At 42.6% G+C, this 13,920-nt stretch overlaps 1 protein-coding gene across 2 annotated transcripts in view; it reads right to left on the bottom strand.

Moving 5' to 3' along the window:
• Positions 1-2,531: 2,531 nt before the first annotated feature.
• Positions 2,532-13,920, bottom strand: part of itpr2 (inositol 1,4,5-trisphosphate receptor, type 2) — a 56,664-nt gene continuing 45,275 nt past the window's right edge. For both annotated transcript variants that reach the window (XM_035157356.2, XM_035157355.2), the window contains 5 exons: positions 13,173-13,294; positions 12,853-13,018; positions 12,607-12,767; positions 5,548-5,709; positions 2,532-3,815 (listed from right to left, as the gene is read on the bottom strand). In XM_035157356.2, the coding sequence (XP_035013247.1) occupies positions 3,738-3,815; positions 5,548-5,709; positions 12,607-12,767; positions 12,853-13,018; positions 13,173-13,294 (689 nt within the window). In that variant the 3' untranslated portion in view covers positions 2,532-3,737. The remainder of the gene's footprint in view (positions 3,816-5,547; positions 5,710-12,606; positions 12,768-12,852; positions 13,019-13,172; positions 13,295-13,920) is intronic.

Below are 13,920 nucleotides of genomic sequence, written 5' to 3' on the forward strand. Positions count from 1 at the left end.
AAGTTTGTTGTGGATCCAGGATATTTTCTTTCCATTTTCTTTAACATTACAAGATAGGGCCCAAAAAAAACTAGAAATTAGTACTTAAAGCTTTAAGTACTCAAAAGGCACTTCTGGCAAGACTGAGTGTTATATTAGGGCTTTTTTATTTTTTATTTTTTTACATTTTCCCCATTTTTCAGGAAATAATTAATGTATCTTGACAAAAACAATCTGGCATATTGAGGAAACTGGTACCTATGAGTGTGTGAAATTTGGTGCTGCGTCATTGAATTTAAGGGTTTGAGTTTGTACCTGTACCTGCTCACGTTGGTTTCCTCAGGGATCATGTTTTGATGAAACATCGTCACGACTTTCTCTTATAACACTAGAGAACCATGAGGAAATTAAAATAGCTGCCTATTAATTATGGGAGTGATCTATCATGTCTTTGTAATGACACATTTCACACATTCTATAAGTTGATTCTGTGCATACTGCAGTGTGCACAGTGTGTGATCAGGGTGGGGGGTGGGTCTGTTTGCAGTACTTTTCCTTGTACTTAAGTTTTATGATGTTGACGCATATAATGTGACTGAGAAAAGGCCTGAAATCACACAATCAGACACAGGAAGTCACATGCAAGTCATCACGGGGGCATGTTTATTTATAAAGATGACAGCGAGGAGGGACCTTCCCACCTCCTGCTCTCTGTGTGGTCCGTCGGTCTGTCGTAGCAAAAAAATTAAAAATAAAAAGATATGTGACTCTTGTTGAGACACAACTTTCACTTCAACTTAAAAAACGACAGAGTGAACTCCCGTCCAGTGTTTTGATTAAAGAGCAAACAATGCTGCATTCATTTGTATGAGCATAAAGCTATTGCCAGTTAATTATATGGTTGAGCTTTAATTTCTAAGCTTCCTGTGAGATGTAGTTTTGCTGTGTTCCATTCGGAGAATTACAGTCAATACAAGTCACTCAACCTGCTTCCAGCCTCATTGGTGTTTTGGATGTTTCCTTGTATTTACTGACCTTCACCGGGTGTTTTTTCGCTCTCACCACTGAACACACACAGGCCGAGCACGTGACCTCCTCGGCTGTGGTTTGCAAAGAGATTCAAAAATGATGTGATCCAAATGTGTCTAAGGTTGTGTTCCAAAAGTAAATAATACACTGCTCACGTGTGCACGGCTGCTTTCGGTGTGCGCTGAGAGGATGAAATGAAGCGGAGCATTTTACCCTAAGCTGATTTCCCCGAAGTAATTTGACAAGTTTTTTGGCAAAGGGGACACCGAAGTTTAATGTTGAATGCTCTGCGTGATCCGAATGCAGATGGCAGCTGATAGAGAGGCTGCTCAGGAGGCAGTGCGTGTTTGCACGTTTGTTAGCTATCACACGACGGCCCTGGTATTATCCTCTCCCCTCCCTCGCCTCTCTGAGTCCAACACATTCCAGTCGTGATGCACTTTACCCTTCTTGTCTATGCAGTGACAGCTGCTCACCATTATGGCGCTGCATGAGCTAATTTTAATGGCTGTCACAGGCAGCAGGAGCAAATGCAGGCCTGCCAGCGTAAACAGTGAGCTGCAGCCAAGAAGGACGGGCGTCTCTGTGGAGGGTAAATGACAGGACGGGATAGAGGACCGGTCGAGGCCTTGCTGTGATGACTGTGTGTCGTCTGAAATATGCTACACAAGCACAAACACACCAGCAGACATCCAGTCATAGCTTTGACATATCCACAAATACTAAATTACATTCAAAATACTGGTAACAGGCCGACATATAATCCATTAACATTTTCTACATCAGTGGTTCCAACTTTTTTTGTCTTAATCCCTCAGCTCTGTCAGATGAACCCTTTCTTTGACACAACACATCATCACCGAAGAGGTTATGTTTGCATCTGCAGTATTTATTACATGAATTTATATTGTTACACAATATTCTTTGTACAATTGAAATGTCCATATTAAGGTCTGTTTGGATTCTCACCACTGCCACTTGGCGTTTTATTACTTTTAGCCATTTCTATCATATATCCACGACTTTGAGCCACTGTTCAGACTCACTTTTCACACACCCTCAATGTGTGAATGGTTTTATTTTGCCAAATGAATTGAGCCTCTCTGAAGTTTCAAGTAGCGCTGGTTGGAGATCACAGTTTACATTCCTAATCCCATATTTCTCTATTTTAATAACTTAGTCTATTCAGAAGAGTGTTAGAATTGAGAATCAGCTTCTAAAGTGGACTGGCGTGAGAACAAACATCGAATTCAAGAGTCGGCTCTTATCTCCATGCATCATATCAGATGTTTATTAGCTGCAATAAAATTACAATTTGTGATGACAGTTAAAAAATATTAGCTTGAGCTGAAATGTGATCCTGTCTGAATTAAGTCTTTTCCAAGGTCCTGTGCTCCCTGCATGGACAAGTACATGTGTGAGTAAACACTGTGTGGGTGGTTGCAGAGTGGGTCAGGGTGACTGTGTGTGTGTGTGTGTGGGGGGGGGCACTGAAGGAAACAGCTTGACAGCAAAGCAATGAGTCTTGTTACAAATTTATTACAACCACATAAAATATGTCTATACAGTTTATTTCAACAGGCAGTGTCACAGGACAGTTACCATCAAGTGCAACTATCTGCCATTCGCATGTGCAAGTTTAAAAAAATTCGGACTTAATCAACTGCAGTCCGACAGAGACTGATAAAGATTAATTACACAAAAACAAAAAACGTTAAGAAACAGTAGGAGATGATCTGAGCAGACACAGTGAAGATTTCAGTATTGGCCAACAGCTTGATAAACATGAGGACGTCCATTTTGCAACAAAGAACTGTAAGCTCACCATCATCAGTCAGCACCACATCATGTACCAATATAAGATTTAGATTTAAAAAGAAATTTCAAGTAAGTTATGAGCAAGTCATTATTATTTTTTATTCACATTTAGTTTAATAGAAATCTGTAAAAAAAAAAGGCGACTGAAAAGGTGCAGTGAAGGCATTTTTAAAAACAACACAAACACACAAATAATACCCCAAGCTACGCTTCCAGTTCAGTTACACGCTTGACTTTTTACCCTTTTTTTTAGTGCACATTCAGTAATTGCAGTTTACGGATTATAAAATAAGTAAGGCAGCATGAATCCTTTGTTTAAATCCAAAATGCAAAAATAATACTCCAGTTTATTAACAGCACATCTTCTTATAAATACCATCTACAAAAGGTAAAGTTGTGAATAGTCGATGTTAGTACTCACACTTGTCCCCTGGAGGCCAATCAGAGACGCACAAAACCCCTCAGCCTCTCTTATCTCAGCCAATCCCTGACCTCTGGGCGACAGGTTGGCCAACGCTGAGGCAGGTGAGGAGCGGAGGCCGAGACATGTCCGTCCACAGACCTGACAGCACTTAACCTGTCACCTCAACACCTCCCTCCGTCTCTGAGTGGCGCACTAACACGACACTGGCGGATGTGTGCCGTTGCCTGGCCAATCTTTCACAGGGACGACTTCTTCAGCCCACGAGATCCTGTGAAGGGTTCTCCCCCAGGCACGTAAGGGCGCAGTCCGTATCCGATAAGGCAGTGTTGTGTCACAGAAAAGGCACTGAGTGAGAAATCTTGCTGTCATCAGTAATTGTAGGTTGTCATCTGTGTATTGTTAAGCTGGAGTTTTCTGTGAGTGCATTCCTATTGCAAGCCTGCACTCGAGAGGCCCGTGTCCGTGTCCTGTGTGAACCTGGAGTCCGTCAGTGTGCAGGGATGTGATGGTTGGGCTGAGGACCCAGGAATCCCATCCTCTGCTTGTTCTTCCTCTGCTCTGTCATCTGCGGAGGATGAGGAGGGAATAAACATCAACCTTGAGTGGCTTTTCTCTGTTGGTTTTTGCATGTCGCATACACATGAAACACTAACCTGTGTGCTCGCAACCGCTGCTCTAGTAGACACTTTATCATGCAAAACACAATATTCCCACTCCGTTCATACATAATTATTAAATTCAAGAGGGGGAACATTCATCTATTTGAATGTGGAGTGCAGGTAAAATCACACTCTGAATCTCTTGTCGTTTCAAACAATACAAACAATTATTGTGACAGGTTTGTTTTAATTCTAATTTTCATCTGACTGAAATGTTATAAAAGAGGTACATGTTGTTTCCGCAGTTGTATGCAAATCTCTTTATTCAGCGCCAGTGTTGTGACTGGAAACTAAAATTTTCCTTGGAAACTTCACCAGAGGACACAGTCGTGTGTGGGCGTGTTTTCTTGCAGAACTGCGACCTGCACGTTTGTCGGTGTGGAAGTGTGGAGGAAGCGTCTGATCTCCCACAACATTTGCAGAAACGAAGGCCGCTGGTTTTGTACACGCAGATCAAGGGTATTGAACGATCTGTGCCGAACCCCTAAACCCACACAGAAACACAAAGGTGGGATATACGATCTCAGCTTGGATAGCGCCCAGGTCAGCGGAGGTTGTAATGGGAGGAGCTGGAGCAGAACTTTTCTCCCAGTCAGAAAGATTCAGAACTGGTGTCAGACCTGCAGGCCTCCCCCTGTGACTGCAGGGCTGTAGAGATCCCGCCTACTGTAAACCCCATGACTCCATATTGGCGGCGGCTGGTTCGAAGAAGGCCGGTGGTTCGATCCCAGTCTTCCCCATTTCGCATGGGAAAATGTCCTTAGGCAAGATACTGAACCTCAAAATGTCCCCTTCTCATTAAGAAGTGTTGCATATAGATGCACTGTATGAATGTGTGTGTGTAAATGGGTGAATGTAAATCTGTACTGTAAAGCACTTTGAGTGGTAATCAAGACTAGAGAAGCTCTATATAAATACAGACCATTTAGCATAAGACCTGGATTAGAAAAACAAATGACCTGAATTTGACCTATACTGCATCTTGCTCAAGGGCACTTCAACAGCACACGAATTTTGCTGTACCAAGGAGGGGGGGTGTTTACACATGGGACCCGGGCCAGAAAAGAGATGTTAAGAGACTGTGCTGCCCGCTGAGGTTGACAGAGGTTGTTGTTCTGTTTACTGGAGTGTGATCTTCCCCCGGTGGGAGTTGTTTTCACACATCTGGCAAAAGAGGAACAAGGACAGGCCTGTGACTGGAATCACATGCAGGGGAGGCAGGTGATGAGAATGATCAGTCACACTGCAGCAGCAGAGCTAGTCATCCAAACAGCCAGAGGCTCACTGGCGGCTCAGAGTTGCGCTGATCGCTGACATGATAGTCAAACCGTCATGCTGCGTTCAGGAGCATCAAGGCTCTGATAGAATCCATCTCGATTACTGAGCTCGGCACAGGGGTGGATCACAAAATGGGAGAGCGCTGACGTAGCCCCTGCTATGTGACCCTTTGCTCTGGGGGGTGTTTTTACGGTGAAAGAAGTCTCAAGGTCAGGTAGCACATGGACTGTGAAGAACACAGCCAAACCTTTTTTACTTATATACTTTTTAAAACAGGAGGATTTTGCTTTTCTTCTTACAGTGACTGCTACCATGGTGCGCACACCAGAGCATGACAAATGGCCTGAAGTGGCACTCTACCTGTTCCTTGAGCTCGGCCAGCTGGCCTGAGAGCTGAGCCACCAGCGTGACGGTGCCGTCCAGTTTGTCCTGCAGGGAGCGCATCTCGTTCTGCTCGCCGTCGCCCTCGCTGCTCACCAGGGACATGGCTCTCATTCGGGGGAACCACTCCAGGTTCTTCTCCTGGGAGGAGAGAAGGGATGAGAGAGGAACAGTAAGAAAGGTGAAAGGAATAAAAGGCTGAGATAAAGCAACAGTATGTTAGCACAGATAACGCCATGAAAGATTTGCATAGAAATTAGCCGTTTTCTGACATGACCTCAACAGGAAGTCCGCAGAATTGGGTCCAGACTCTCCCTCTGCGTTTTTTCCTTTCACACATGCACAACGCAGCGGGAGATTCTCCTCTCAGGCACGTTCACAACAACACAGCTTGAAATCTCTGGAGCGTTCACGTGAGGGATGGTGCAGCAGGACTGAGGCATAACAATATACGTATAAATTCTGCTGCGGAGATCATGCCTTTTGTTTCCAGCACATGGACACAGGCATTTGGCTCTTATCACCAAAAGTACGCTTGACATCGTTGTCAGTGTCTTTTACTTGTATGGCTCTGCTTTATCTGGAGATATTTCTTTTACTTTTCATTTTGCATCTGTCACGTGTCAGAAACGTCCCCACTCGGTCACGGTGAATCCTTTGGAGAATCCCCTGCTTTGTTCTCACATCCCCTCCAGACATCCCCCTCACAGCCCCTCCAGACTTTCTGCGGACTTTATACTCGGGGGGGCCAGACGAGAAAGTCCCCTGAAACTCTCACTCGGACATTTGCGTTCACACATACAACCCCCTGCAATCGGAGAAAGTCCGGAGATTCTCTGGAGTTCAGTGCCTGTCTGAAAGTGAGGCAGGTTTCACAGAGACAGACTGCCATCAGCTGATCTTACGTAATATTCCTTTGCCATTTCCTCCTATAAAAATTACTTAAAAGGTGCAGAGAGTGGGATTTGACTGGCACCACGCTAAGTCCAGCGGGAGGAGTGAGGTAGTCTCCCACCTACTCTTATATAAAAATAGACTGGAGCGATAGAGAAACTGATCTGAGTGTGAGACACCGAGGACAAAAGAAGAGGACACGAGGCGAGTGGAGTCTGAGGACGGAGACAAATGTGGAGTGTGTGGGATCTTGTTTTCTTTGAATGATGGGTTTATCATACTTTGATGAGTAAGACATTAATGGCTGTGAAATATCGTGGCATTCCCAAATATAATTCTCTCTGTCAGGAAAATGCCTTCACTTTCTATTCTAGGAACTCAAATCATTTTGACATAATGGTTAGCATTGATAAATCCTTGCTTTAATTCTAAAACGGAAGTCAGTCCAAAGCTGGAACATTTTGAATTTGAAACAGATTCTATTTTTGGCAAAAAAATGCAGTCGGTTCAATTATTTATATCATATTTATAGAAAAGCACTGCAGCGCTAACATGTTAACGGGCTAACTTTTTAACTTACAATGCTAATTAAGCATTTCGCTCAGCTGCACGTTAGAAGCAGAGCTGTAGCCTATATAAAAAAAAAACGGACTTCTCCCAAAAGTGAAGCTGAAGCGTCTTGATCACCACCTGGTGGCCGACTGCAGTATAGGTTACAAATCCTGCCTCCTTCATGTTAGTGGATGGGACCAAACTAAAAAGCACACGTCAAACTATTTTTTCCTCAAAGATGGCTTCCGTCCTTTAAGGTAGTTCTTATCACTTATAACCAAACTTTTCCAGCAAGTTTGGTTTTAATTAGTAATTAGTTAACCTATTATTGTGACCAAATTACTTCCTGTGTATTTTGTAAGGTCAAAAATCACGTCACTCTTGTTTCACGTATTTCTAAACTGCAATATGACATACTTCAATCCTCTTTATTCTCCCCCCCCAGTTTTACCAAGTACATGTACATGTCCATGCACATGCACACACGCAGATACTCTGGAAAAAAGAAGCACTTGTTTAGTGAACTTGTTTTCAACATTTGGACTAATTTTCCTATTGACTAGAATACTTGTTGACCACAGGGGAAGCAGTTAGACTGATTATGACTGCTGAGCTATACAGTATGAATCGAGTCATTCTATGAGAGCTTCCCTCAAGGTCTTTGGCTAATTTGGGCCTCTGGCATCAAGAGGCCGGTAAAAAGAATCGTTTCCTTTCTCACAAGTTTTTTCGAAAAACACAGCAAAGTCTCTGTGAGCTCAAAGATAAAGCTCCAGCATCCCTGGAACTGGGGACTATATTATATTTCACAGAGTCATTCGTATCTAATGGATTAAGTAACCTTAAAGATGAAATAAAGAAACCTAAGAGCTGCTATTGAGGGTGAATACAATGTCCTGTTTGAATATACATTAACTCATGTTGGTTGAAGCATCATTTCTGGGTTAATGGCATTAAGTTGAACAGTTGCTGTACAGAATCTGAATATCGCAGCACGTCCGCATGTTGCTATTCATTAGAATGTACAGTAGTCCAGTGTGTGCTGTGCTGCACTGACTGGATGAGTCAGGCTTTAGTGATGCTTCACTGATGCATTTAAACACCTCAGTGAGTGTGAAGTTACAGACATTCACGAGCGCATTATGGTGGCCCTGAGGGTACAAACACAACAGCAATTCACAAAACTCAACATCTCACTAAACACCACCTTTAAAAAAACACGACAGTTGGGAAAGGGTGGGACACAGCTTCCTGTTTGTGATGGGACGGAATCCAAGTCAAATCAGGGTTTATTCATTGGTTTATTCAGGGTTTAAATGTGTTGAGGTGCGTTGTTGCTGGATTGGATCGGCTGGAGGGAGGCTCAAAATTCTACCCTGATGTGATTGGTTGTTTGGTTGACAGGTAAATGATGTTCTGGGCGTTTGTTGGAAGTTCAGCTACACTTGGATGGCTAACTGGCCAATCCCAAACACAGGTCTGTATCCAAACATCTGTCCAGGGGCCTGTGCTACGAAACAGGGTTTGTGGGTAGTTTTTATCTGCATCACATATTCATTATAGTGTGAATATTTGAATATGATAATATAATATTATAAAGAATATTGCCACCCTCCGCAACTCAGTAATAAACTTAATAATATTCCTGTGTTTCTTTACAACATATCCTCAGCCGGACTTTAGAGATGGGATATTATTACCTCCACCAAGGAGGATATGTTTTCACCCCTGTTTGTTTGTTGGTTGGTGATAGGGCAGAATTACGTCAGCTGGATTACACAAAGGATTTCCACGAAACTTGGAGGAAGGATGGGAAATGGGCCAAGAAAGAGGCCACACATTTTTGGCACAGATCCAGACAACTAACTTACTAACTAACTTAATTTGCGAGATTGGGCGTTTTTTCCCCAATATTTCAGATTCCCAGAGAATCATGAATGGATATTGATTTTTTTTTTTTTTATTTTAATTTTTAATCGGACATGTTAAAAGGACTGATATTTCTGAGCATATGCAAGTTGGTGCAGATCCAAACAAAATTCAGGATCTATTGAATTTAAATATGGTTTTATAACAGTCGTTCCTTGGCGGAGGTACGTGCTCTACGTGGTGTTTTTCTAGTTTCTAGTGTTTCATTTCTATTTTAGTTATGTGATCATATTGCTTACATTTCATTTTTCGGATTTTAGCATTTCTTCTCATGTCAAATTTAGTCATTTGTTCATGGCTCAGACGACGGTGCTTGTAATTAATTCCACATGAACACGTTCGTAACCGGATAGGAAAACCCAGAGTAAACTGAGACCATAGATAACCAGCTTCAGATTATCCAGGATAAATTCAGAGAAGCCAGATAAGGAACAGATATCCTGGGTGTGCTGAACTGGCTTCGTAGTATAGGCCTCCGCTCCAGGCAGCTCTGATAAGATAAACTCCTCTGATGTCACTCGTTAAAGCGTAGCCGCCACGTCTCCAGGTCCTAATGCTTTTCTAAGCCACAGGACATTATAATGCAGAGAATGACATCATTTTAATGTCATTCAATAAAGAATTCCCTGATGATTTTAAACTCCTCCTCCATTCATTCAAACACTTAAGATTGGAATAAGGCACAGAAACAGGAAATGATATGGAACTGTCACCAGGGACTTGGATTCTGTCCAATCACAAACAAGAAATATGGTCCCTCCCTTTCCATAATCTGAAACGTCTTTGTGTTTTGTGAAATATTGTGTTTTGACCCCAGTAAAAAACACTGTAGTTTTGTGTTTTGCTGCTGTCACCATACAGCTGGGGTGTTTCACCAAAGACTCGCTCTCTCTCTCTTTCTCTGTCTCACACACGCACGCGCGCACGCACACGCACACGCACACACACACACTCAAGTTATTCACCTGATCAGAGACCCACGTTACGTAATAAAACAAACTTTGACCTCTGACTTCAATTTACATCATCACATGTGAAGGCTGCTTTTTATTTATCCATTATTTAGTTAGTGCTGCTGTTAACACGTCACATGTGTGTTGTAAAAGAAGAGTGTGATGTGACGGTGACTCACTGTGGGTGAGTGTGTGTGTGTGTGTGCGCGCGCGTGTGCGTGTGTGTGTGTGAGAGAGAGAGACAGGGACAGGAGAGCACGTGCCAGGCAGGGCTGAGCTATTAGCAGGCCACTTGAGATGGGTTATGTAACAGCATTGTGGCTGCTGCAGTACCTGCTGGGCCTGTAGTCGCTGTCATAATTTTACACACAAACACCCCACACACTGATTCACATCCACATGCACAACACGGCAACAGAACAGACACTCAGTGTAACGTGATCCTACTCTTTTGCTTGGCACCGCATTAGTCTATCCTAGCAGATGCACTCATTATAAGAGTCAGTGTGTGTGTGTGTGTGTGTGTGTGTGTGTGTGTGTGTGTGTGTGTGTGTGTGTGTGTGTGTGTGTGTGTGTGTGTGTGTGTGTGTGTGTGTGTGTGTGTGTGTGTGTGTTCGGTCATCGAGTTTCAGGCGTGGGGAGGGGAGGGCAGAGTTTTCCTCGGTCCAGGAGCTTCACACTGAGTCGTACTGTAGTGCAGTGAGTGTTTAGAATAAAGATGGAGTTTAACAAGTGGAGGCACAAAGTGAAAACTGACACTTCCTGACTAAACATGAGTCAAACCTGAGTCTGAGAGGACAAATGAAGCCGGGCTGCTGCAGACATCGTGAACTCATCTACGTTACAATTTAGTGATCAAGAATTTGCTGAAGTCTTTCAACACTAGATTTCTTCTGGATGCCATTGTTTGGTCATTGCATCGTATGTTTCTACTTCATGTCAGGTAACCATGATTTAAAATCAAAGGTCAAAATCAAAGCAAAGGCTAGTTGAGGTAGAAACTTAAAAAAACCCTAAATGTCTGAAAAATAAAAAACAATAACACATTTTATAATTTATAACTTATTATTAGAAGATCTGTTTTATAATCTATATATAACAAACTGTTATAGATTTGTCATTCTATCGGAAAGATAACAACAAAACGCCAATGTCAGACGCACGCCTGTCTACAAATCAATCAATGTCAAGTATATGCTGACGCAGCACATGTAGGTGACGACGTCAGGACGCACGTATGTCATAAAGTCTTGAGTGCGCTTCCTAAATTATAATGTGAAAAGGATCAAATGTTAACAATGTGACAAAGACATGAATCTTGGACTTTCAGGACTGAAAACACCATCAGAGACTATTTGATTCAATGTTGAACATAAATTAAAAAACAACTAGAAACTGTCTTAGAATCTGATTGGTCTAAAACCGCTTGACCAAATATTAAACCTGAATACCCAGTGGCTGCTCATATGTAAACTGTATCTATAATATACAGTAAATACATGTTTTTTTTCCCCCCATACACTTCTTATGTTAATGTTGTTTGTATTAAATGTGATAAAGTAACTCTAAAAAACACTGGTCTGAAAATATAGTTATTGGTAATATTACAAATGTTGGTGGAATTATGACCATTAATGTCTTTCTTAACCCTGTTGAGACATTTTATGAGAATGAAGAATTGTATATAAAACCCATTGGAAGTACATGAAGACACAAGTTGACACAGGTTGTTTTAGCTGGAGTCCCTTACCTCCCTGTTTTTCTACTCTGCAGGTGTGAGTATGAATTCCTGACTCATCATTACCTCATCACACACTAACACTGTGGCCTGGCATCACAGAAGTGACCTGGAGGAAGACCTGCTGATGCATATTAACTCAATGTCCGTCACTTGTTTGTTATGCAAATGGTTGGTTATAATGCGACCACTCTCATGCCCATCACGGCTGAATGTTAATCACAAAATGTGCCATTGTGCTCCGGGGGGTGTCATATGAATCCATTAACCTGATGGTTACATGGAACACCTTTAACTGGCCTAACATCCTTCAACTTCTCGTCTGTGTGTCACAGCAGCAAGTTGGTGCATTGATGATAATGGACCTGGACTGGGTTTAATTACTATTTAGCCACACTGTGTCCCAGCAGGTTAGGAGCACAGTGAAGCTCAGCATAGTGACGACTACCTCGCCACAGAGAGCCATCTCTCTCTCGCTCTTTCTCTCTCTCTATCTCTATCTCTCTCAGTGAGGGGGAAGGAGAATAAATTGGGATGCTTGGCACAGGCCTAGAGGCTCAGTCTCATTTTTCGATCGCTTGTCTGCTGTGGAGGCGCACGCTCCTCTAGCACACTGTGGACTTCTGCTCAGCGAGGAAGGCTGCACAACTTTCAGACTCCGACACTCAGACATCTGTATGCTGACTGGTGCAGCTCGCCGGCAAAATATGAATTAGGCTGTGAAATGAATGTGTTTGTGTGTCCATATGCTCCATATGGAATAATGAACACAATCCCTCAGGCTCGGGTGTGTTTATGTGCTCGTGTGCAACATTAACACAACTGTGCAACACTCTCAAATTGTTACACTTTTATACACGTTGCAAAAGTAAAACACTGTAGCAACATTGATTTCAAGGTGACTGTGTGAGGCAACTTTTAAGCCGATTGAAACTGCATTGCAACAATAGTGTGTGTGTTTCTTCTACTGACCGCAATCATCTGAGCCACGTAGCTCTCAGGGCCGGTGTACTCGGTCGGATCCTTCACCCTCACCAGAACCAGGAAGTAAAGGTAGTGCCACATGCTGTGCTCAGATTTGATGTGCTCCTCAAACGACACCGTCTTGTTGTCAAACTTGTCCCTTTCCAAGCCTGAAAAACAGCATCAGCCCTTTTTATTTACATGCTGCAGCACGATTTGCACACGATAGGAGGTGACGCACGCAACTGAACTCACCACAGATGAAACAAGAGGTTTTCAGGATCTCCTCCTTCCTTTGTTTCTCACTCCTCAGGTCCGCAAAGGTGTCGATGATGACACCAAAGATGAGGTTGAGGACGATGATGATGACGATGAAGAAGAACAGAAGATCGTAAACGACGCGGGCGGCAAACAGAGGCTCCTGGATGGTGAGGTTAGAGGTTAAATATGGAAATGCGTCATTTTAAACAGAAGTTGGAACAGCACAAATGTCATTTATGTGTCGTTCAGGCCATTTAGCATTTAAACAATTCCATAATAAGTAAACTCATCAATTTATTTGTTCAATTGCTTACCTCTTTGGAGGGTCTCCTGAGAATGTCTCCCACACCTCCTCCGTTACGCAGCCCCTGGTTCAACACTGTGATTATACACATGAGCAGCGTGTCGCACACCCGCTCTATCCCATCATCATCATCTATAACAAGACACATGCACGGAACAACATGTGAGTGGCAGGTGACAAAAACCAGAGACATCATAAACATAAAAAGAAAGAAACAGAAAATACATCATAACATTGGTGGCACCTTAATATCTGTGTTACAGCAAAAGGTCGTAGTGTAATAAATATACATCCACCTCTGCCGAGGCCAAACATTTTCTTCTACCAGACCTGGATGTGTGGATCTGCACCACACTGTCCAAACTTATGTGTCTGACAATTTTTCCTGAACAACTGGCAGACGTCCAGAAAAAGCCTGTTCTCACAATATTAAATAAAGGGATTAACAAAATTCCTGACTCGACCCCTTTTACCAGATCTGCACCAATATTTAACAGGGATTTTCTTGGCTCACGCACCATCCCATGGCCAAAATTGGTTTATTTGAATTTTGTGTAATCCTACTGACAAACAAACAGAAAAAGGGAAAAAGCACAACCTCTTTACACAAATTAACACATCGTCCACTTAGATTTCTACTTCCTGTCTTAACAGTGTCGTCTCCTTTTCATTACCATGTCCTCCTTCTTTAATGACTTGATTTATATGACTCTCATAATCACAAATTGTGATTTAATTTTCCATATTAGTAATATGAA

The sequence above is a fragment of the Hippoglossus stenolepis genome, chromosome 5 (assembly GCF_022539355.2).
Source record: "Hippoglossus stenolepis isolate QCI-W04-F060 chromosome 5, HSTE1.2, whole genome shotgun sequence".
Classification (NCBI taxonomy): Eukaryota; Metazoa; Chordata; class Actinopteri; order Pleuronectiformes; family Pleuronectidae; genus Hippoglossus; species Hippoglossus stenolepis.